General features: G+C 42.5%; 1 protein-coding gene across 1 annotated transcript in view; it reads left to right on the plus strand.

Moving 5' to 3' along the window:
* The window catches only part of CFTR (CF transmembrane conductance regulator), a 144,553-nt gene that overhangs the window by 117,015 nt on the left and 1,378 nt on the right, over nt 1-26,160 (plus strand). The window contains exons 24-26 of the mRNA XM_073328163.2: nt 10,371-10,460; nt 21,223-21,395; nt 23,551-23,656. Of these exons, the coding sequence (XP_073184264.1) occupies nt 10,371-10,460; nt 21,223-21,395; nt 23,551-23,656 (369 nt within the window). The remainder of the gene's footprint in view (nt 1-10,370; nt 10,461-21,222; nt 21,396-23,550; nt 23,657-26,160) is intronic.

Raw genomic sequence — 26,160 nt, forward strand, 5'->3', positions numbered from 1 at the left:
TGAAGCAGTATAATTAAATTAGCAAGAGACTACAATCTTACCAGTAAGACAGATATACACAATATCAGAAGGCAGAGAACTACAGTAGGCCAAGTTGCAGCTAAGCCTTCTACACCGGAAGGGGGATTCACTGAGTGGAAGATAGGTAGTGTTTCCAATATCACCCACTTGCATAATGCGGGAGTTATAATTCTTCCTGAAGACTCTATAGGAGCTTCACTGCCTCCAGATACTGAATCAGTGCAGTCCTCAGTCAACCTGTTTGATTCACTTTTTGGCCAGCACCACCAACTCTTTAGGCTTCACTGGGCCATTATTTCTCCCCACCACAGAGTGGTTGCAGCAGCTTCCTACCACCACAGCCTTGTCCCCAGCAGACTTTCTACCACCAGCATTAAACACTAGAGTAAGCTGGACCCCATGGTGATTGTGGACCAGTGTTTCTGTCACTCGAGTGGCAAGCTTTGACTATTACAGAGAGTTAGGGTATGTCTACACTGCACACTCTTTATGGCAGTGTGTAGAATACATATGCTGCATGCCTCCCTAGCACGGGTATAAATAGCAATGTAGATGGTGAGACTCAGCTTAGATGAGTAGAATGAAGACATGCCAAAACCTCAGTGCATGTACCCTACGTGGCTCATTACACACCTAACAGTGCCTCCCCGATATACACTGCTATTTTTGGAAGTGTAGTGTCCTGCTGCCTCCCTGCTGCCAGAGCCTTTCTCCATCACAGAGAAAGACTCTGGCAGTAGGGAAAAGCTCTGGCAGGAGGGAGGCAGCAGGAAAGGCTCTGGCAGATCCCTGCTGTTGGAGCCTTTCCCTGACACATGTAGCTACATACCATAGTGTGGATGCAGTCGGCTTTTCACTGTGGTGGGTAGCTATACATACCCTACATGCCACCGCAAGTGGTATGCAATGTAGACATAGCCTTAATATTACATCAGTATTTGCTGATTAGCAGGTGAACATGTGAAAGACTTTCAAATAGCTGTAAAGATTGAGGGATCTTCACAAACTCTTTCATTAAAAAGGGCTCTGTCAGGTTACTCATTTTTAAAATAATGAGTTAATTCCTGGCTCTTTAAACTAATACAACCCAGGACTCTAACCTTATTTCGTTTCTTCATTTGGGTACATGGGCCCAATTCTGCTCTCCATTACACTTGAATGGACTAATTGCATTCAAGTCACTGGAGTGACTCCAAATTTGCCTCAGTGTAACAGAGAGAAGAATTTGACTCTTGTTGATGGGTTGCTCATGAGTGCTGAGCATCTGTGGCATTGTCTTCTCTGTGATTATGGGGAAAAAATAGCTGAAATGCTCCTTTTGGTGAGCATCAGGACCGGCTTAGATTTTGCAAACACAAAATGGAGTCACAACATTTTTTTTCTATTTCTCTTGTCTTTTTTCAGATTCTGACATTCTTTGTGATTTCGCTTCCCCTCCCAATACAAATATTTCAGCATTAGAGTTCATACTTTTCTTTAAGAAAAATACAAAGTACCCTTTTCCTGCTGCTCAGCTACACCCTTCCCCAGACGGAACCAAGACCCATATTGCATTAACTTCCTAGTCTGATTCTTTTCCTATCTGTGCTTTGTTGACAGTTTGATTGGTCATACTCTGCCTACTGATCCCAAACTCTGCTGGTAAGCTGCCCTCTGGTTAGCTGACTTATCTCCTGTTCTCTCCCCTCTTCATTGCCTTGTTTCTTCACCTCCCCTTGTTTGACTGTCTCATCTCATAAGTTCCCTTATTTTCCCTTGTCTCCGGCCTAGTCTACATTTTAAAGGTTTACCAACATAGCTATGTTAGGAGTGGGAGGATGGGGAGGAAGAATCAAACCTCAGTCTAACCAATACAGCTGTGCCAGCAAAAGCCCTAGTGTAGATGCAGTTATACCAGCATAAAATGTCTTTCATTTAGGAGATAGTATAAGTTTTACCAGCAAAACTCCTTTGCCACTGTACGCTGCATCTCCCCTATAACAGTTTACCAATATAACTATACCAACAAATCCTTTCTAGTGGAAACAGATGAAACAAGTAAAAAAAACAAAAAAAACCTCAAAAAACAGGTGAAACAAGTGAAAAAGGTGAATGCCAACCAGAGGAGTTCTGCTCATATGCTCCTAGTGGAGCAAAGTGTCAGTCAAGGGCATGCAAATTTATAACAAAAAATACAGCTCTAAGGTAGCAAGTCTAAATTGGCAACAGATAAAGAGGAACCAAAGAAAGGTGTTAGAGACTGAGTAAATGGCCGTTTATTTCATGCTTTCCCCCATAAAATCCCTATCACCCACACAAAAATCCCCTCTCCCCCAAATCCCCATCACCCACCCCAAACCTCACTCCCATCCCCACCAAAAGGTAAAGGAATGCAGTATTCTCTAGGGGTTAGGACAAATAATTTAGCATCAGGAGGCCTGGATCCTACCTCCATCATTGCCTCAAATATATAAGCTTGTGCAAGGAACACAACCTCTGAGTTCCATTGTTTATTTGTCTGTCAAATAAAATAATATTTACTCCTTTGTAAAAGGGCACAAGATCTGAGGATGAAAGGGGCTATTATTATTATCCATATCTTTTGGTAGCACTTACAGGCTCCAAGCAAGTATCAGGGGTTCATTGTGTGAAGCACTCTACAAACAAGTAAAACAGACATTCCCTGCCCCAGAGAGCTCACAAGACATAATCTATGGCTAAAGACACACAGAGGTAGAGGACAAGGTAATAGTGAAGGTGGGTATGCTTAAGTAGCCTCAGTGGTTATGGTAATCACAGTGCAAAGTATTATTAATAAAAGCCTTTCAGTGTCAGTAGCCAAGTACCCATATAAATGATAGAAGCACTAATGTAAAAACAAACTTGATTCTGCAGCTGTCAGCAAAATACAATAGACTGAGATGACATTAGTTGTATAACCTGCTCCTCTACTAGCCAAAAACATGGGCTAGTTGTTAAAAGTTATGCATGTAGTCCAGTTTTAAAGTGCTTTTAATGTGGACATTTAAAGAGAACCCAGGGCCAAAAAACCATTATCTTTAGCCTCTTAAGTAAAGTTGCATGGCCTGTGGGCCAGGCTGCCAGGCCCCCACCAGGTCTGTACTGTACTTGGAGCTCCTGTCCTCAAGTCCCACAGTCAAACACTGAGCACTTGCTATGAATCTGCACATTAATCCTCAGAAATTTCCAACTACAGAGTGGGATTAGCTCTCCACCAGCACCCTCCCCCGAGGGGGAAAAAAGTTACATACACCACACAGCCTCTTCCACCAAGAGAATAAAGAGACGTTTGTTCTCTAGCCTTCATCTCAGATTGGGGGCGTGGAGTTGTTTATCCCCTCCCTGGAATCTGGCCTACAACAACCCACAGATATTCAAAGTCCTGGAGAGGGCTGCTTGAACAATGTAAGAACATTGGAACGGCTGATTTTTTCTACACTACCAATCACCCCATGACAACCCTCCCTTCTCCTACCATCCCCCATCTTTGCCATTTCTTAAAATACAGTTTGATAATGGAAGGCCTCAGTTGCTCCATGGCATGCCTTTCTACAGCTGATTGCCCACGGTTGCCCTTTCTACAGATGAGGGTTCCTGCAGTGAATCACATGAGTGATCCATCTAATCAGGCTTCCTCTCCCTGACAATGGCCAGTAGCAGATGCTATAGTGGAAGATGCAAGAAACCAAACAGGGGACAGTATGGAATAGCTACCCAGAGGGGAAGTTTCTTCTTATTCCTCATCAGTTATTGGTTGGCTTTTGCCCTAGGGGTTTATACCCTTCTAGAACATTTTTTTGAAAACCTTAATGTGAAGCAGTAACTTGGATATCTGGTTTTTGAAGTATGGTCACAGTGTACAAAGACCCACCTCATTATTCTGGGCAGTCTTACTAGCTGTCCTGCAGCAACAGTTACATCACACAATTCACATGCCCATGCATTCAGTAAGAGTGGGCAGCCATGTCCAGTTTCAATGTAATTAAGTTATCTTGTGCACTGTCGTTCATAGACGTTACACCTCAAGGTATTTGACTAAGTTAAATTAAGAAATGGCCCCAGAAATTGAGCAAGTTTGGATCTGAGCATATTGTGAGGTTGGGGACCATTTCTCATTAGAATAAAATGAAGAGGAGCCTAAGAACAAAATTAAGGAGTATAGGCAAGGGAACAGCATCACTGGATGATATGTAGCGAGTGAGGCTCTTATATGCCTTGATATTGCCTTGATCACATTAGATGTGATCATGATGTCCTATTTCAGGCCTTTTGGCAGTATGGTATATCACATACAGTTTTACAGATTTAAATGCCCAATATTTATTAAAAGAAATCAGGCATGGAGAATAGGTTAAATATACGCCATGGGACTGCAAGCTAATGAAAAGTGAGGATACCTTTTGTTTCCCCCACACACACACACACTTCATTTTGAAGGAGTTAAGAAGGAAAAGTGACTTTTACCAGTTTCCAGCTCAAATGGTGGTTTGACTTTTTAGTATTCAACCTACTTCCTTCCATCTCTCTCTTTATATTCCTGAGATGATTTCCTTTCAGAGTTCATAGGCAGGACTGTTGTACAGGGTTCCAAGTAGCCTCTGTAAAATGCAGAGAGCTGAAAAGTGCAACTCCCCATAGATCCCCATAGGAAGGGTTTTGCAGAGTCTGAAATCTTGCAGTGGATCCAGGGAAATCAGCATGACAATACAGTGGGCCATCTGCTGCCTTAGTTCCATGTGCAGAACTCCTATAGAGATCAGGAAAGGCTTACTGAGGGCAGCATAGAGATTGTTTCCTGCTCTGAGGGCTCAATCTTGCAAGGTACTGAGCACCTTCAATTCCCGGCAAGATCCATGGGAGGTGAGGGCATTTAGTATCTTCAGAGGTTGCTCAGCACCCTGCAGGACTAGGTCCTGAAAAACTTGCAGAGAGCCCTACAGTTTTCAGTGCTTTTATCTTCCAATTCTCTGTTGTTAATATTTTAAAACTGATGAAAGCATTCATAGATGCCTGTGAAACCAGAACATTTAAAGCTTTGCATATGGAAATTAAAGAGACACCCTCAATTTGAAAAATCACATTTCCATCTGAAAATGTTTTACCCACTCTCATGATGATAACCTCAAAGATGAGGGAAAGAGAAAAAAAATTCTCTTTCGGTTTGCTTACTTTCTTCCCATAACTGTACTTTACGTGTAGTCACTTGTCACTGTTTTACAATGAAGCATGCTCTTCCTCAACTCCAAAACCTGTGAGACTGTGGGAGAGTTTGCGAGGAGCAGCAGCAAAGCTGGAAGCAGAATGGATGAATACAGCTGACCGAAGGATGACGATTCCATTGTGCAGCAACTTTCAAAGTTCATTTTCGTTTCACGTTGGAGTGAAAACTAAACCCTTCAAATGTTTTCACAAAAGGCTTGCATATGTGTAGATAGAGGTCCCTGGCCTGGGGTAGTTCCACCTTCAAGTCCCTGCTTTGCTTGATTCAGAGCAGAATTTCCATCCCAGATCACTCAGAATCACAAAGAGCAGGTCATTGAACCTGGGTCTCCCCCATTCTAGGCCAGTACCTAACCACCAGGAAGTTTAGCTGTCAGCCTTCCTGATGAAAGTTTTGTCATTATCAATATGTTCTGAAGAAACATTTCCCCACAATTTCATTTTGGCAAAAATGTTCTGACCAGCTCAACTGAAGAGGCAGTTGGTTACAGTGTGTACAGAAAGGGCAGGGTGGAGGAGTGGTGGGCCTGAACAAGTTTAGGGGTATTCTTCCTGGCTCATCTAAACATTGGCAGAAATATCCTTATACATATTTGTAAGTGTAAAAGAAACACACACACACACCAGAGTACAAAATTTAAAGGACACTATATCAGAAGAGTTAATTTAAAAGAATTCAAATTGTCAGTGTCCCATTAAATAACCGGAAGAATAATGTACCAAACTTGAGATTATTAGTTCAAACATTCAACAGGCCTTGCAATATTTTACACATTTTATTTATACCAAGACACTGTTTTCCAGAATCTTAATGGCAATGTAGGTATGGTTTGTCATATAATTGATTCAGACAGCTAATTCCTGACCTAATTTTTTTTCAAGTTTTGGTGATGGATATATCAGGAATTTTTAAAGGTTAATTCTTCATGCTAGGAGATATCTCCCCAATTTAGTATTTCATGTAATATCAATATGCACAATAATGCCAAACTTTACAGGAAAAAAATCTCTTTTCTTTCCCAGTCTCAAAGTTAAAACTCAGACGATACAAGAATTTATATTCTAATTACATCTCTTCATGAATTCTAATATACATGCAAGCACTGGACTCTTACCACTTATTAATGAAATACATTTAGTGAACATCATATAGGCCAGCACAAACTTATTGGCTGGCAGTGACTGCTGGCCTGTGACAAGGGACAGTGTCACTTGGGGGAAGGCAATAGGTTTAGGGGAACATGGCAGATCTTGTTAAACCCATTCATGTCCCAGCCCCAAAGGGACATTTTTAAGGTCTCGAGGTCAGGGTTCCAAGAGCTGTGCAGGCTCCCTTGGTTCTCCTCCAATAACAAATGGTTCCCATCATTGTGGCCAATCAAACCAATCTGTCTGCCTTTGTTGGGATATGAGGGAAACTTGGAAAGAGCCTGAGATCCCTTATAGACATTATTTCCCCCTCCGTATTCTAGGACAGAGTGTAGACAAAGGAGGAGGGTTGCTCCTGTCTATTATGTATAGGAAATTGTTATTAAGAGGTTTTAGGGGTAAACTCCATTTTCCACTACACGTAATTACTAACTAAGGAGCACATTTTCTGGCTGGGTGACATGAGACCCCTGCTAGAAAACATACATGCATTATAGATCTATATTTCTGCATGTAACTGCATGGGTAATAACGGTAGCTATGTGCACAAATGCCTATTTAATTGCCTCCCATTTTCAAATTTCAAGTTGTAATGAACCCACTGGCTCATTATTGAGCTAGGGAGAAAGGATTTAGCCAGTGTAAGGAGCTGGGTTAGCCAAGTCAATATCCGGCCAGTATATAATCCCCAGAGTACAGAGAAGAAAGTATTCTGGAGTCAGAAGGAACCAGGCTGGGCCGAGAGACAGACTGTGAGAGAGCTTGGGAGTTGGCAGCAGAACTAAGGGCAGGCAGCAGGCAGCTTAAGAGCTGGGGCTGAAACCAGAGAGCTGGGCAGAGAAGCAGCACGTTGCCACAGCACAGTGGCCTGAAGACAGGAGGTGTGGGGGTAGCTGAACATGGGACGCCTTGGAGAATAGCGCTGCAGGGATTCCAACAAGACTCTTACCTTTATACCCTGAACTGGCCTGCCCCTAGAGTCTGCTTAAGGAACTGCGGGGTTGTTCTTCTATTGTCATTAAGTAACGGTAGCTAGGGTATTTGCACCTTTTAGTTTCTAGCAGTCCTGGGAAAGTTAATCTCTATTACTCACATATGTGTGTAGCCTCTGAAGGGCCTAGCACTTCTGTCTCCTACACAGCACTCAGCTCCAAGTCTGTGGTGCCCCTAGCACACTACCAGACATCTAGAGCGGACTTTTGTATGACAGCACTCAGTGATGTTCTTTAGAGGGGTCAGTTACAGTATTTGGTGGCAATTACCACCACACCTACTTACTACTGTATTTCTGCACTATTTTACCTTGGCACTTGCCTATGATAGGATGCCAATTCTGACTATAAACTGTGGATCATATCATCACCTTGTGAGTGTTCATCTAGGGTGATTTTGAACTGGTACCCAAGATGCAGAAGGTTCCATATCTATTACCAATCCCCTGAGACATCCAGTTCCCCATTTGCCAGGTTTTCTTGGTGCATTCATAACCAGCACAGAATTCCCTATATTTCACGAGCCATTTTTTCCCTTGAAACATCTAACATTTACAGTGCCTTCTTTGTAATTTGACTCCACACTGCACATGTGAAACTAACACAATATTTACACAAGTGAGCCCTGTATAGATATTAAGGAGCTAGAAAGAAGGAAGCATCCTGCTGAACTGTGCAGGAAGGTGCCAGAATTCCGGACAACGCCTCACCTCATTTGGGAATAAAATGCACTTTTTTAGGTGCTGTACTTTAAGGCAAAGACTTTTTGAAAGCAGCATTAACAGGAATAGCAGCAGTTTCAGAACAAGAAGATACTGTACTTCGTGTGTGTTGCACTTGGGAAGGAATGCTAGTTAGGTGTTATGAACCTTTTCTAAAAACTGGTTTGTTCAGTTAACTTTTCTTCACTGCTGCAGGACTAAAATAGCTACTTTATTAGTTAACTACATGGCAAATGAAGTGTGAATGCAGCCATATCAGACACAGCTTTCTCACTGCTATTAGCTCCACAGTGCCCAGTAGTCATAAGAATCTAATCCTGGTGCAAATATGCTCACCACCACCAAGAATTGTGACCCCTTTATGGGTTCCTGCTGCCCGGAGTTATGAGGGAGAGGTAAAGGGGGCATCACTTTAGCTGAGCAAGAAGGAACTGGAAGCCCAGCTCAGTTGAAGGGCATTGTTCTATCAGACTTACCCAGAGGCATGGGGAGCACATTTATATCCTTTGCCCTCCAGACAGAATCCTCTTTCACACTGACCAGCAGTGCAGGAACCTCATTTAAGCAGCTCCAGTGAGAGCAGAGAGGGACTCAGCACTGGTTTCTCATTTCTGAAGCCCTGAATAGCGCCAATTTATATCTGAAATCTTTGAATTAAGGCTATTTGAACACATATCCAAACCACTTTGGAATTTGACCAAAGCATCACTGTATAGTAGTTCATCTCTGGGGTATTCTGAGGACTGCAGTCCCAGGTACACCTCAGGTTATGATTGTGTTAGTTTGGTCAAACTATGTGGGGAATCATGTGTATTCCCCTAGCCATACTTGATTTTAGCTAATGTTTTCAGTGTCCCACTTGTAGAAGCATCAAAAGACACACTAAGGCTAAAAGTCAGTTTCTGCAAGAAATTAAACAGCTGTAATCACTTTCATTTCAAAATATGTTTCTTTTAAATAAACATTTCCAGTAGGAAGACAAAAGGGATGAAGAGAAAATATTGGCTCTCAACTTTATCTACAACTAACATTTGTTCAATGTGCACAGGGGAAGGAGCACAACCATCATAATATTTCCCACTAAGATACTGTGACATTCACTGACAGTGAATTCTGTCTGCTATAGGCAATAAGGTGTATCAAGTGACATAGCAGGTATCACGTTAGTTTCATCTCATTAGGAATAGTTGTGCAATCTCAGTACCGTTGGAAGTATAGTACTTTATTTCTATCAGAATCTAATACACCCCCATAATGTAAAAAGAGATTAAGCAAATATTTAATTTCAGCTGTGTCATCACTTTCCAAACTACAAACTGCACTATAGCATCACCACAGTAACAGGCGTGGTTCTCCCATGAGCATAATTAATCCACCTCCCTGAGAGGTGGTCGCTAGGTCGACAGAAGAATTTTTCGATTGACCTAGTGCTGTCTACACTGGGGGTGGACTTTTCACACCCCAGAGCAACATAACTGGGTCAACCTGACTTTTGGGTGTAGATGTTCACTTATACCAGTAAAAATAAGAAATGGAACTGCTTCTGGTCACATTGAAGTTAAAGGAAAAACTCCTACAGACTTCAGTAGGAGAAAGATGATTCTCAAGATTAAGAAATTTTCAGCCTCTCCACACACCCCTCCCTGACAGGGCACACAAAAGAGCGGAAGAAAGAGTTGTACAAAATGCCTGTATAAATGGATTATTGCTATTCCTCTCATGACTCAGACTTTGCTATGTGCTGAGTATCACTGGAACTAAACTGAGGCACAGAACTGCTGTTAAGTTTACACTGGATTGCGGTGATACATAAGGAAGTATTATGAAGCTCAGGTAACTTTTGGATGGTGCTGGTCAGTAAATGGATTTTCTGTTCCACAGGAAAACTCAAGATTTTGAAAAAAAATCATCCAAAATCTGGACAAAACCCCTGAATTTTGGGGGGCACTTAAGTTCTGAAAAAGAATATTTTGAATTTATCTGGACTTGAAGCATTTTATATGAAGTGTTTAACTATATAATGAAGTCAATTTCAAAATACAGTCATTTTGAAATGAAAAAAGATTTTTTTCAAAAAATGTTGAAATGGGATATTTTGACATTTTCAAACCTTTTTTCTTTCTAAAATGAATTTGTCAAGACAATTTTGTGAAAAAAAATTGGTTTAATTAAAACAGCGTTTTTTGACAATTTTTTTTCACCATCTCCACTTTTGGTATGCCATGCAGTTTTAAAATGATTTCTTATTTATTTTGTACTCCCACAGAAAGTGTTCATATTTTCTGGGTCTTTTCGGAAAAACTTGGATCCTTATGGACAATGGAGTGATGAAGAATTATGGAAAGTAGCAGATGAGGTAAAGCTGTTCAATAGTATTTGTGTTGTTCATCAGTACTATTTGTGTAACTCCCCTGTAATAAAGGGAGTTACAGTGGGAAGGAATTTAGGTCAATAACTATAAAATTATTATTTATGTAGCATCATACATAACATGGTGCTCAAACAAAAAACATTGTCCCTGCCCAGAAGAGTTTACAGCAGAGGTGGGCAAACTATGTTCCGCGGGACCGTCCTGCCCGGCCCTTGAGCTCCAGGCCCCTCCTCTGCTGTCCCCCATCCCCTGCAGCTATGCCGCTGCATGGGCAGCGTGGCTGGCTCTGGCCGGGCAGCGCGGCTTCCGGTCCTGCCACTCTGAGCAGCATGGTAAGGGGTGGGAGGGGTTGGATAAGAGGCAGGAGGTCCTGGGGGACAGTCAGGGGACAGGGGGCAGTTGGCTGGGGCAAAGGTGGTCAGGGGACGGGGAATTGGGGGGTTGGATAGGTGTGGGAGTCCCAGGGGGCCTGTCGGGGGCAGGGGTGTGGATAGGGGTTGGGGCAGTCAGGGGACAGGGAGTGGGGGGGTGGATAGGGGGTGGGGTCCTGGGGGTGGTTAGGGGTGGGGGGTTCCCGGGAGGGAATGGTCAGGGGACAAGGAGCAGGGGGGTTGGATCGGTTGGGGTTGTGAGGGGGGCAGTCGGGGGGGAAGTGGGAGGGGGCAAATAGGGGGTGGGGGCCAGGCTGTTTGGGGAGGCACAGCCTTCCCTACCCAGCCCTCCGTACAATTTCACAATGCCGATGTGGCCCTCAGGCCAAAAAGTTTGCCCACCCCTGTTTACAGTCTAAATGGGATAAGTATAAACCAAACAATTACAGGTTAAAACAGCAAGTATTTGGTGTTTCTATTTAACAGCTATTATCAAGGCCATGTCTACACTATGGGTACTATAACAGCACAGTTATGGTGCTGCAGCTATGGCACTGAAGTGCTACAGCGAAGATGCTTCCTACAGTGACGGAATTTTGTCCCCCCCAATCATAGAATCATAGAATATCAGGGTTGGAAGGGAACTAAGGAGGTCATCTAGTCCAACCCCCTGCTCAAAGCAGGACCAATCCCCAACTAAATCACTAACAATCACTGTAGTTAATCCATCTCTCCAAGTGGTGGTAGCTAGGATGATAGAAGAATTCTTCTGTCGGCCTAACTGCATCTACACCAGGAGTTAGATTGGCTTAACTATGGCAATCAGGGGCATGACTTTTTCACATCTTTGAGCAACACAGCTAGGTTGATCTAAATTTTAAATGTAGACAAGGTCTAAGACAGTTTTGCAGATGGTCTTTCTCATAATTGTTCTTTCACTGCCTGACCAAAGAGAGATTTAGAAATTTATATGAGTACCCTTGCTTCTTGCTCCTTAAACAAACTGCTTTACATCACCAGGCCATAGCCTGCCATCAGTCTGTGGACTTCAAAGGAAGTTCTTTGCACAGACATGTTGTAGGTAGATCACACACAACATATAGCCCACCCTTTGTAAAGTGGAGTTTTAAGTACTGAGTAGGTGACATATCTTTTTTTAACAGTGACCACATCCCCTAGAAAGTCAGCTGCAGCCAATGTGTAAACTGCCTATACCCTCAGCAATGCTTGATTCTTCAAAGGTCAGCCCCAGGAAGGAGATTCTAAACAGATTTTGGGTTTTTCACTCACTCACCTGCTCCAATTATTTTTTCATTATAATCCAAACCTCTTCTTTTCTCCTCCCAAACCCCTAAAAATATTCAGACTTGGTACTGTCTGTGTGCAGTTCAAAACTGTCTATGGCATTAAGTCTACCTGTTACTGTTCAGTGTATGGCTTAACCACAACTGTAATTAAATAAAATGTAGCTCAAGTGGTTATATTGTGTTATATTTACATAGTGTCTTAGAAACAAAACATAGAGAAAGGTTAATCCCTTGCTTATTACCCAATAAAGCTGCTTTTGGCAGAGCCAAGTAGAGGAAACGTTAATAAAACTTGCATGCAACAGAGTCTCCATGCTCTGATCTATTATTTAACACAGGTGAGGATTCATGATATGGCTCTGCAGGATGACCCAGCAAGAAACACAGATGAGGCACTCAGAGTAGCAGCCCTGTTAGTCTGTATTAGCAAAAAGAAAAGGAGTACTTTTGGCACCTTAGAGACTAACAAATTTATTTGAGCATAAGCTTTCATGAGCTACAGCTCACTTCATTGGAAGCATTCAGTGGAAAATACAGTGGGGAGATTTATATACATAGAGAACATGAAACAATGGGTGCTACCGTACACACTGTAACCAGAGTGATCAGTTAAGGTGAGCTATTACCAGCAGGAGAGCGGGGGAGGAGGGGAAGAGGGGACCTTTGTAGTGATAATCAAGGTGGGCCATTTCCAGCAGTTGACAAGAAGGTCTGAGGAACAGCGGGGTGGGGGAGAATAAACATGGGGAAATAGTTTTACTTTGTGTAATGACCCATCCACTCCCAGTCTTTATTCAAGCCTAAGTTAATTGTATCCAGTTTGCAAATTAATTCCAATTCAGCAGTCTCTCGTTGGAGTCTGTTTTTGAAGTTTTTTTGTTGAAGTATTGCCACTTTTAGGTCTGTAATCAAGTGACCAGAGAGACTGAAGTGTTCTCCAACTGGTTTTTGAATGTTATAATTCTTGACGTCTGATTTGTGTCCATTTATTCTTTTATGTAGAGACTGTCCAGTTTGGCCAATGTACATGGCAGAGGGGCATTGCTGACACATGATAGCATGTATCACATTGGTAGATGTGCAGGTGAACGAGCCTCTGATATTGTGGCTGATGTGATTAGGCCCTATGATGGTGTCCCCTGAATAGATATGTGGACACAGTTGGCAATGGGCTTTGTTGCAAGGATAGGTTCTGGATTAGTGGTTCTGTTGTGTGGTGTGTGGTTGCTGGTGAGAATTTGCTTTAGGTTGGGAGGCTGTCTGTAAGCAAGGACTGGCCTGTCTCCCAAGATCTGTGAGAGTGATGGGTTGTCCTTCAGGATAGGTTGTAGATCTTTGATGATGTGTTGGAGAGGTTTTAGTTGGGGGCTGAAGGTGATAGCTAGTGGCGTTCTGTTATTTTCTTTTTTGGGCCTGTCCTGTAGTAGGTAACTTCTGGGTACTCTTCTGGCTCTGTCAATCTGTTTCTTCATGTCAGCAGGTGGGTATTGTAGTTGTAAGAATGCTTGATAGAGATCTTGTAGGTGTTTGTCTCTGTCTGAGGGGTTGGAGCAAATGCGGTTGTATTGTAGAGCTTGGCTGTAGACAATGGATCGTGTGGTGTGGTCTGGGTGAAAGCTGGAGGCATGTAGGTAGGCATAGCAGTCAGTAGGTTTCTGGTATAGAGTGGTGTTTATGTGACCATCGCTTATTAGCACCGTAGTGTCCAGGAAGTGGATCTCTTGTGTGGACTGGTCCAGGCTGAGGTTGATGGTGGGATGGAAATTGTTGAAATCATGGTGGAAATCCTCAAGGGCTTCTTTTCCATGGGTCCAGATGATGAAGATGTCATCAATGTAGCGCAAGTAGAGTAGGGGCATTAGGGGACAAGAGCTGAGGAAGCGTTGTTCTAAGTCAGCCATAAAAATGTTGGCATACTGTGGGGCCATGCAGGTACCCATAGCAGTGCTGCTGATTTGAAGGTATACATTGTCCCCAAATGTGAAATAATTATGGGTGAGGACAAAGTCACAAAGTTCAGCCACCAGGTTTGCTGTGACATTATTGGGGATACTGTTCCTGACAGCTTATAGTCCATCTTTGTGTGGAATGTTGGTGTAGAGAGCTTCTACATCCATAGTGGCCAGGATGGTGTTTTCAGGAAGATCACCGATGGATTGTAGTTTCCTCAGGAAGTCAGTGGTGTCTCGAAGATAGCTGGGAGTGCTGGTAGCGTAGGGCCTGAGGAGGGAGTCTACCTAGCCAGACAATCCTGCTGTCAGGGTGCCAATGCCTGAGATGATGGGGCATCCAGGATTTCCATGTTTATGGATGTTGGGTAGCAGATAGAATACCCCAGGTCGGGGTTCCAGGGGTGTGTCTGTGTGGATTTGTTCTTGTGCTTTTTCAGGGAGTTTCTTGAGCAAATGCTGTAGTTTCTTTTGGTAACCCTCAGTGGGATCAGAGGGTAATGGCTTGTAGAAAGTGGTGTTGGAGAGCTGCCTAGCAGCCTCTTGTTCATATTCCGACCTATTCATGATGACGACAGCACCTCCTTTGTCAGCCTTCTTGATTATGATGTCAGAGTTGTTTCTGAGGCTGTGGATGGCATTGTGTTCTGCACAGCTGAGGTTATGGGGCAAGTGATGCTGCTTTTCCACAATTTCAGCCCGTGTACGTCAGCAGAAGCACTCTATGTAGAAATCCAGTCTGTTGTTTCGACCTTCAGGAGGAGTCCACCCAGAATCCTTCTTTTTGTAGTCTTGGTAGGAAGCTCTCTGTGGGTTAGTATTTTGTTCAGAGGTGTGTTGGAAATATTCCTTGAGTCGGAGGCGTCGAAAATAGGATTCTAGGTCACCACAGAACTATATCATGTTCGTGGGGGTGGAGGGACAGAAGGAGAGGCCCCGAGACAGGACAGTTTCTTCTGCTGGGCTAAGAGTATAGTTGGATAGATTAACAATATTGTTGGATGTGTTAAGGGAACCACTGTTGTGGCCCCTTGTGGCATGTAGTAGTTTAGATAGTTTAGTGTCCTTTTTCTTTTGTAGAGAAGTAAAGTGTGTGTTGTAAATGGCTTGTTTAGTTTTTGTAAAGTGCAGCCACGAGGAAGTTTGTGTGGAAGGTTGGTTTTTTATGAGAGTATCCAATTTTGAGAGCTCATTCTTAATCTTTCCCTGTTTGCTGTAGAGGATGTTGATCAGGTGGTTCTGCAGTTTCTTTGAGAATTCATCACACCATTTATCATTCTGATGTTTTTCTGGTCATATTAAAATGTTACTGGAAGACATAATTTTCAACCAGAATCTTTAAAGATGAACTATAATGCTGAAATGAAAAGCATCCTAATAAGTGCCTCATATCCCAACTAGCCTGGCTGCCTTGGGGATAAGAATCGAAGGTGGGCATTCAGCACAGTCATACGTTGTGACTAATCTGTATCAAAAATGTTTTCCAGCCATTGCAATTCTCTAGCTTACTAAAGACAACTCAGAATGTAGCATTTTGTGACATCACTCCTTCCAACACATGTAGCAACTTTATGTCATGGAAAGATACATTCTGGGATGGGGTTAACAAACCCAGAAGTCCCATGGGAATGGAGGAAACAGTGGAGCTTTAGATTTGATTTTACCAAACTGGTAGAAATTGATGGTTTTTTTGCTACGCTGATGATTTGATAATGTTCCTTCAAGCTCCCCAGGATATATAAACTCATGTTTTTAATGGAAAAGTTAATACAAAGTTTCCTCAGCTAAAGATAAGCTTGTACTATGCCAACCAGAGCCTCTATCCTGAAAACACTTGAACATGTTTTAATATATGCATATGAGCAGTGCGTGTATTTGTGTTCATGCATAAATTCTTGCAGGATTGGACCACAGATGACTAATTTTATTTAGCATGAGCAAAAATAATAGTACTATAGCAATCAAAATATGCCCAGAGCCAGCTGTTATTAAATATTAAAATATAAATAATGTACATATAAGACCATATAAAAAAACAGGCCATTTTTGAAAAATGCTTATCAGATCATGGTAAGGAGTGCCAACATTTCAAGATGATAGAACAAAAAACAAAACAAACCACAACCTTTGCACTTACCTTTCACTGTCTGGTATCGGCATATCTGACTGGATAATTAATTTATGGTACAGTAATGCCAATCCCAACAGTCTTTTCCCACCTTTATCACCACTAGTCTCTCCCTCCCTTGTTTCCGTGGCAACCTCCAAAAAGCACACTAGTCTGTGTCAAACATCAAGAGTCTCTCTCTCTCTTGAGGAGGGCCACACATCTATTGTGTAGACTCAATTCAAAAGGTGCCAGCTTCAGGATCCAGGCAATAGTTGCCAACCTGTCTGGTCATGCTCAACTTTTGTGTAACCAGCAGCATAATTACCTACAAACCCAAAGGAACATACAATTATACAGCCCGGAAATAAACTGGACACACACCAATCACCTTTGGAACATAAGGAAGTCTTTCTCTGATAAGATTTTTTGAACCTGCTTCCCCACAGTCCTGCTTAGGTGTCATTTAATGCTATTCAGAGTGGTTGTAAAATAGCTCTGGCAGCACTTCACACTTCACTTTGCACAGGTATAAGTGATGACTCAGGCTATGAGACCGTCACGGAGGTCACGGATTTCGTGCGTTTAGGTGATCCTCCATGACTTCAGCCCCGCCTTGGCAGGGCTCGGGCTGTCAGCCCCCCTTGAGCAGGGCATTGGGCTGTCAGCCACCTCACAGCAGGGCTTTAGGCATTGGTGATTTGTTTATTGGCCAGGACCTGCCCGTGACTTTTAATAAACACACCCCATGACAAAATCTTAACCTTAGTGCTGACAGGATACAAGGCAGTGGAGAGTTAGGTCTTGGCTCTCACTCTCTCCCCTTCAAATAGACTGCCACTCTTCCTATGAGCTCCTGATCAAGTGATGAGTATCACCTGTTCTCATTAGTGCAGATTCAGCAATGAACTCCTGCTAGTTCACTTTTCAGAAGCTCCATTTATCTGCTAGTCCTGATCAGACTCTGGGGCTTACAAATGGAGCCTTTCTTCACAAAGCTTCAACAGTTCAGATCTAGGGCACTAATCTGTTCCTATGCCTTCTTTGGGGTTTCGTTCCCATGCTAAACAATTGGGAGTGGAGAGTCTCGTGGCCAAGGGAGTGCTCCTATAAAGCCCTGAAGATTCTGTACACCCCATTACAACCCCTTTCCAACAGTTTATCCCTGCCTCCGGCTCTCTACCTTTTCCCCCATTCATTATCAGTCTTTGCCTCCTTTTTGTTTCTTCCCAGTCAGCTCTGTTCAATCACAACCTCCCTCAAACACCCCACCTGGCCACTGTCTCCCCTGCACTGCTCATCCCATGGAATGGACAAGAGAGTCAGACAACCAGCACCAGAAAAATTCTCTTCCCCCTTTTGTCTCCTGGACTTATGGCAACTCTGGTAGTGGGGCATAGTCTGCTTCCTGCATCCAGGGCTTGGCTGGCTTTCTCTCCCTGCTCACGAGGTCCACAGCAGGAGGTTCATTCTTTTTCTTCCCCACATCACAGGGAAGAGAGTGCCGTGATGGTTCCTTCCCATCCTCCTACACAGACTGTGGTGGAAGTTCCAGGGATGAGAAGTGGGAGTTGGTTAGTGGCTGTAGGTTCAGACTAAAGCTGATTAGAATTATTTTGTCTCTCTGTGGAAGATTTTGACTAAAATGATGGGGAAGGGTCCCACTTATGTCAAAACTTTCAGTAGAAAATTGAATTTTTAGCCAAAAACTAAATGTTTATTTTTGAGTGAAAATTTTAGTTTCCAAATGGAAAAAGACACATTTTAAAAAAATTATTTTATATATTTATTGAGACATGTGGACACTTTCTGTGAAAGTTTGGTCAAAAAACAATTTTTCAGTCACTAAAATTTGACATAACGTTTTCAGGGAGGTGTAGCTGAGAGGAAATAGCAATCTGGGCTCTCCTCACTTAGTCTTCTTGGAGCCTGCGAGTCCCAGGCATAGGACACTGCTCCCACTGCTGAATAGACAAGCAAATTCTAGTGATGTTTTTTGGTTGGGAATTTCGTCTCCAGGTATAAACTAAAAAGGAGATTTTTAAAGAACTAGGCCTTATTTACAATACTGAGAAGAATTTTTATTTTAAAGTGTGCATAGTCAGGGGGCTGCGGCCATTCTGGGACATAACACAAGGAGCCAGGAAAGTCACTTTAAGGAAAAAACTGTTTTTTGGCAATCAAATAATAAACTGAAAAATGTAAAACAAAGAGCAGTGAAAAAGAAATGTTACAGAATCATCCTGTGCATTTTTTTAAAATAGGCCTGATCTGATTGTGAATGGACTCTGTGCTCTCTTGAAAGCTGGTTTGTTAGAGAATGCTACAAACAGCTGATGTGACTTGGGGGAGAAGTCACATTTTCACTTGTTCCTGTGTTAAATGCTTCTGCTCCACCTTAGCTGTTGCTGGGTGCAGTGAGGACAGTCAGTAGCTACTGCTGAAGTCAACATCACTTTTTAACTTTCTTTGCAGCTCATGTTTAAGATCAAGGGCCTAGATTCACAATGGTACTTTGGCATTGTGATGCTGAGTGTTGTAATACCTAACTTTTGCCACTAGAACTCTCTGCAATTTGCAAAGCCTGAGTTAGGTGCCTCGGCTTCCTATTCAGGACAGGAGGAGAGAGAGGCACTTTAGAATGAGATCTAAGCTAGCCAATGGGAGATGCTGACAACAGGAATGGGTGTCAAACTCTGCCCGTCTCAGAGATAGGCATCTAAGTCTAGGTTGCACAGAGGTACCTACATTGGCTAGCAATTCTCAGCTGTGAACCCTCTTTAGTATTAGGCATCTAAGGCATTGCCCCAAGTAGCTAGGGTGAAACGTTTCCTCATAACTTTTAGTCCAGTGGCTAGGGTACTGATCTTTGTTGTAGAAGACCCTGCGTTCAAGGCCCCCTTTCACCTGATGAGGAGAAGGGAGTTGAACTGGATGTGTCATTTCTCAGATGCTTGGCTTAGCCATTATCCTATGGGATATTTTGATGTAGGTCTCCCTCAATCTCTCCTGTTGAAGCTGTTGCATTCTGTATAAATAATTAGAGTCATTTCAGCCAAAGAGACAGAGAGAGAGAGAGAGAATGAGCACACAAGTATGAGAATGACTCCACAGCCTGGTTTTAGAGCATTAACCCAGGATGTGGGTGACCAGGATCAAGTCCCCCTGCTGCAACCTTCAGCCGCCCCCCCGCCCCCCCAGCTGTTTTGTGTGAACTCACCTGAGGACCTGATGCAGTAGCCACCCTCCGAGCACACCTAGCAGCTCAGGCTTTGCTTATGAGTAAGACGTCCAAGTGCCTATCTTCCCCTGGTTTGTGAATTACTCTGTGGTTTAGGCAGGAGAAAAATGCTCAGATGCCTAGAGGGAGGCAGTAGTGCGCATGCCCAGAAGCAGAAACATATTTGTCTAGGGAACTATACTGCAAAAACGTAGGCACCCACCGGGTTCAGCTGGAATTTTGTATCAACATAAACCTGGATATAGCACCTAGGTACTTTTGTGGTTCTAGGTCAAAGTATGGAACGACTAAATTTGAACATTTTATTGTGGTGTTAGTGTAACACTGACAGACCCTGGTTGTCAGTGGGCGGGATTGAACCTGGGATCTTTGGAGCTAAATGCATGAGCCTCTACTGCATAAGCTAAAAGCCACGTGGCTGTTTGTTAAGGCTGTAGCAGACTCATTAATCTCTAAGTGAAAAGAAAAGGAGTACTTGTGGCACCTTAGAAACTAACCAATTTATTTGAGCATGAGCTTTCGTGAGCTACAGCTCACTTCATCGGATGGGCACATGGGACAGAGCACCACACCCAGGAGGTATGTGGGCAATGCTGGCATGGTATTTCAGTATCATCATGTTACAGTGCCATGCAGACTCCCTTGGCCAAATTTTGCTCTCAGTCAGAATCAGAAGGGCTGCAAAGAATGTACATCAGAACAGAATTTGGCCCCGTGACCAGTGCAGACATTGTTTTAAAATGAAAGCATCCTTTCTACTTGTATCAGTTGGCTCAGTAAATGAGCAGATAGCTGAGGAGTGAAGAAGTGAGCAGTGACCTGCACACAGCTGGTATGCTGCTGAAAAAAACCAAACCAAACACCAAACTGAATTCTTCAGAACTTCATCATCTGGGCTTAGGCATTCTGCTTTACTAGAGCTCCTTTATTAGATTAAAAGGAAGTGGATTTGGAATTCTTCCTGCCTTGTGATACAGAATGAAAATGAGTTGAAAAATTACAAATGGCATTTGCAAAACCAGTTTTTCCCTTTATGACCACTATTTTCAGTTTTACTGTAAGTTAAGTTGTTGCATATCTTATAGCAATATAATAATGCATATTTCTGAGTTTTGGAATTCACAAAAATAGTTGGTAAGGTCAAAGTTTCTCTGACAATGCCACTGGAAGATTGTTCAGGCCAAAGATTGTAGTGAGTCTAGGCATTTTGGGGAAACATGCTAAAGCATGTGGTGTTCTTGTAATCTTTCAGACAAAAGAAGAAGTGGATGGAAATAGTCTCAAAGCCATGGTTACAACTGCTCTGGAGATCTGTGTTATTTTCTCCGCTGGTGTAGTGTGCTGTGTGAGATTTCTACTCCTAGTAACTAAGGAGCCCTGGATGCTTTTGGAAACATCTTCCCTCAGTATTACTGATGATGCACATCACCACTGAATAAAATGAATTGCTTTCCTTTTAGATGGCTAACTCAGAACCTTTTGGTCAAAACACCAAATCTCATTCTGTCTTATAAGCAAACAACTTTAACTCTCAATGTTCTGACATAAGCCCCAGTGTTCAGTCTCAATCAGAAGTACATGATCTTTCACATCTTCCAACTCTTTGTTTTGAAAAATTTTATACCAAAGATTCTCATTTCTTCAGATCACATTTTCTGCTCAGTCTCAGAATCAAAAGGCAGAGGGGTTAAAAGGATGGTTTGCAGTAACAAAGAACCAGCAGTACCAATTTCTGTCATACAGCTTTCTCCTTTGATTTTTATCTCCTGCAGGTTGGACTGAAGTCTGTAATAGAGCATTTTCCAGGCCAGCTTGATTTTGTTCTTGTAGATGGTGGCTGTGTCCTCAGCCATGGGCACAAACAATTGATGTGTCTCGCCAGATCAGTTCTCAGTAAAGCTAAAATCCTGCTTCTTGATGAACCAAGTGCTCATCTTGATCCTGTGTAAGTTTTCCTGATTCTTTACTATATTCCAGTGTGAGGTAGGGAAGTCAGTGAGGCAGCACAGCAGAGAAAGTTATTTTGTCATATTTCTAGTCCTTTTTAAGGCTAGATTTCAACTTAAGGTACAGCCCTGAGCAAGGGAGGGTACGTAAACTGTACCATCCCGGTAGCTACCCGGGGAATCATTGTGCCTTACACGCGGTCCTGCCCCTGCTTTCTCTTTGCTCCAGGAAGATTAGTAATTTACAGGTGAGCTGTACCAGTGGTACATTACTACCCCTGCACTGGGCTCAGCTACTCTGCCAAAGTGTGCATAGTAGAAAGAAGAGTGCCATTCCTTACTTTTCTCTGCCTAGCTGTTCACAGGAGAGAGTAAGCAGGCAAGTATCCCCACTCACTCCTACACAGTCAGAGGGTCTGGGTACTCCCCTGGGTTCTTACTCCCTTTTGTGGGTGTACAATTCAAGTCACAATTTACCACTTAATAAAAATATTTACAACTTTACTTCAAAGGGTACTATAAACACCACATCTTGGCGGTAGGTATGTTATATGTGGGGAAACTAACACAGAGGGCCAATTTTATCCCTAATGCATGAGTACAACTCCATTAACTATACGAAGTTTCAATTTGACCCAAATGGATTAAGGGAATTGACTGAGGCCACAGAACAAGTCAGTGTCAGAACTAGGATTAGAAACCCAGAATTCCTGGCTGCTAGCCCTGTGCTCAATACACGAGAGCATGTTATTGTTATGATTACTAATTATTATTTCCAGCACAGTAGCACCTGGCGGGCAAGGCCCCATTAAGCTAGTCACTCTACAAACATATAGCAAAGACAATCCCTGCCCCAAAGAGTTTACAATATAAGTGTAAGGCTGTCGTGAACAGATGGATCTAGCAAAAGCTGAAAAGGAGCACAAGGAAACAATGAGACAGTTGCCTGGAACGAACTCCTATTTTAGAGCTTTATTACTCAGCAATAAAAACACTTTATCTTCTGTCTGAAACTTTTTAAACAATCTCCCTACCAGAGCAAAAACTGCACTATTTGGTTAAATGTTCACTGAGGCTAGTGTGAGGGATTAAAAAAAAGGAGAGAGAATTCCTGTGGTGAATTAATTCACTGTATAGCCACTTGCCTGCTATAACAGTATCTTTTACTGGTTTGAAGTAAAAATATTTTCAGCCTATAAAAAGCAGTGACTGCATGTGCAAAATACCTCTTTCTTGTAATATATTTGATCAAGTACCAAATTGTTTCAGTTGTTCTGAAACCATTTCTTAATTGCTGGTGCCTCGCCCTGGTAATATCTCCTATAATAGCACTCATTTTTGGACGGAATTCTTAGGAACTGCAAGTCTGAGAGACAGCACCTTGTAGAGATATTAATACCTTAGACATTGTCCACTGGACAGTATGGAATGAGAAGAACTGCAGGCCATTGAAAGATTACACACTGGAAGACATTTGTTAATTCTGAGGCCTTTTAAAGGTGCCAGAGCCTTAAATAAGTCAATAATTGTCAGCGTTTAGAGCTAACACCACCACTCTTATTATTTAGCCCAAGCTCTGGGACCCTCCCACCTCACAGGGTCCTAGACACTGGATTCCAGCCCCAGCCCGGACATCTACACTGCAATTAAACAGCCCAGCAGCCCGAACCCAGCAAGCCTGAGTCAGCTGGCACAGGCCAGATGTATGTTTTTAATTGCAGTGGAGACATATCCTGAGTGTGGCACTTCATGATAGCGCAGGGTACACATTTGTTAATACACTGAATGGTGAACATCACAGGCCTAACTAAACACCGCTGCTGTGTTTGATAGAGTATTAACTAGTTCAACTCCTCTCTAGCCAACCCAGAGAAATAGGGGAATTACACCAAAATAATGATAATACTGGATAGCACATTTACTAAAAGGGACATCATAAATTTCTATATACATTATAGAATTATAAAAATGTGTCAAATAATTTTAATTACAACTTAAATTTTATAATTGCAATTTACTGTAGCAGGAGTGTAATTTTATGTGTGTCATTCTGAAATCTTTACCTTGCACAGCTCAGTATTAAAAGGCTGTATGTTGATAAATGTGCCAATTTCTGTATAACATTCTACATGCCAAAACTGTTTTATCTTTCAGAACCTTCCAGGTGATTAGAAAAACACTCAAGCATGCATTTGCAAACTGTACAGTAATACTCTCAGAACACAGACTAGAAGCAATGTTGGAATGTCAGCAATTTTTGGTGAGTGCTGTATCTTTTTAAAGTGATTTCCTTATAATTGACAGATATGGGCTTTGCACAATATTTTAAGTAACTCTTCTATGGTTAGATTAGCCACATCTGCTGCCCGGGGTCAGTTCAAATACCTGGTGCCTTCTTTATTCTAATTGTCTGGAAGTGCCTAAGAATTGTCATCTTATTGTACGTTATTAAAACAAATATACAGGTGTCTGTATCTGTTTTTACTTAATACGGGCAGAAGAGCAACTAGAGAACTGCAACAGAAGTATCCTGCCTAAGATGGTTAGACTGCTGTGTTTCTCTCTAGAAACAACCTGAAATTTCCTTTCTGTGTTAAAAACTGTTAATCATTTGTTAAGGAAATGCCAGTATTGGCGTTATGTTTTTTTCAGTAGATAACAATGGCTAGTAAAGAAAATGGGATGAACTGTGTGTGAAAGCTGAGAAGTGGCTCTTAAAATCAGATATTTTCCTGTATACTTTCCTGACTCTCAGAGAGAGGGATGTTTTAATATTTCTTTTGCTACCATACAGCTCAGAATGTTTTCCTCCATATACATTTGGTCAAGTGCATGGTTTTCTCTTTAAATTATAGCCGTTTTAGAGTTGCATTGCTATGCAGTTGAGTAGCAAGCGTATAATCTGAAACGGAAGTGGACTATGCAATAAATAAGATATACCCTTTTGAACCACTATTGTTATTCTATATACTGGACTGTACCCTCATGTGAAAGATGGAGTTCTTTCTGTAGACCATCGTGGAGCCTGATTCATTAAGGTCCTTTCTAGTTATACATTTTAATTCACAAACAAAAGCCTTCTAACACACATTTAAAGTGTATTTCAGTGGAGTTTCGCTAACACCCAGAAAATATACATTCTTTCCAAACATTTAAGAACTATTTAATTTTAAAAACGAGAATGTCTGGAAATGAAAAGATAAGGGATCCAGTCAATTCCCCAAGTACCACTATCACCCATGCAATGTACACCATTTACCTAGCCATATCTTTGCCCCCTCATCTTGCCCTGTAATGGAAATATACTCTACCAACCCCATACGAGAAGATGGGATATTGGACAGTGAAGGGAGAGGGGTTTTATCCACACTGAAATGATAAGGATCAAAGTTTTATAACTAGATGGTTTTAACCTTTTAAAGCTTAACATGGGTAAAACGCGGTGCTTTTCCCTATCCCCCTCCATACTGCTGATAACCCAGGAACATTCCAGTCCCCTATACACATCCTCAATGCCCCCTCAGTCTGCTGTACCTTCCCTTCATCACTACTTCCACTCCTTGCCAGTCTCCATGTACCCCTCTTCCTTCCTTCCCCCAAAGCTCTCCATTGCAAGATCAGGTAGCAGAGCTCTTTGCCACCTAGACCCAGCCCTAACACCAGTCTGCCCCAGCTCCATGCCTGTTCACATTTTCCCTCTTCCCACCTCTGGGGCTGGATTAAAGCGATTGGGGGCACTAAACACAAACTCATATAGGGGCTGGCCATGACTCTGTGCTGTGCTAACATCCCCATGGCACCTCATCCCAGTGCCCTGCCCCTCATTGGGGTGACAATGTCAGGAAATTAGATTGATATAACTATGTTGCTCACAGGTGTGAAAAATCCACCTCTCATGTGACAGTTAAACCAACCTAACCCCCAGTGTAGACAGTGCTACTCAATGGGAGAATTCTGCTCTCGACCTAGGAGTACCTATGCCAACAGGAGAACATTCTGGTGTGTCCCTGTAGTGGTTTATGTGTTGACAAGCCCATAAAGGGACTGGGGCTTTCTTCAGGCAAGTCCAAAATACCCCCAGAAAAAAAAGTAAACAAAGGATAGCAGAATGGCAAACAATGCTTAACTTACACAGTCTCGTTTAAACAGCATAGCAAGAGGGTCAGTTTCTGCTTGCTTCCTAGCCTAAGGCTTGATCTACATCTGAAAGTGAGATTGATATAGTTACATTGGTCGGGGTGTGAAAGATGCAAGCTAACCCCAGTGTACACACAGCTATGTCAACAGAAGAATGGGTGCATTGACACAGCTAACTTCATTCAGGGAGGAGGTGTTCCTACACTGATGGAAAAACTCCTTCCATGGGTGTAGGCTGTGTTTACAATACAGGGTTATGCTGACATAGCTACACTGACCTAGCTATTCCGGTATAGTCTCTGTAGTGTAAACGCAGCTTGAGAAGGGAAAGCCCTCCCCCTTGGTTCCCTTCTACCAATCTTCCAGTGCTTTTTTGTATATCCCTGCTTTAATAAGCTCCTGGTTAACCCTTTCCTTCCCTTCCCTACCTTGGAGTGGATTTATTATATTATGAAGCTCTTTATAATATAATTCTTCGTAATTCCCTCATGAACTGAACCTGGTTTCCTCCAGCCCCCACCAAAATACAAGAAGGCACTTCTCAGCAATGCCAATAAAACAAAATAGGAGATTAAGGTCAAGCCTATCATAGTTAAGATGAGCTAAAGAGAGAGAGAGAGAGAAAGG

This window comes from Lepidochelys kempii, chromosome 1 (assembly GCF_965140285.1).
Source record: "Lepidochelys kempii isolate rLepKem1 chromosome 1, rLepKem1.hap1, whole genome shotgun sequence".
In the NCBI taxonomy this organism is placed as follows: domain Eukaryota; kingdom Metazoa; phylum Chordata; order Testudines; family Cheloniidae; genus Lepidochelys; species Lepidochelys kempii.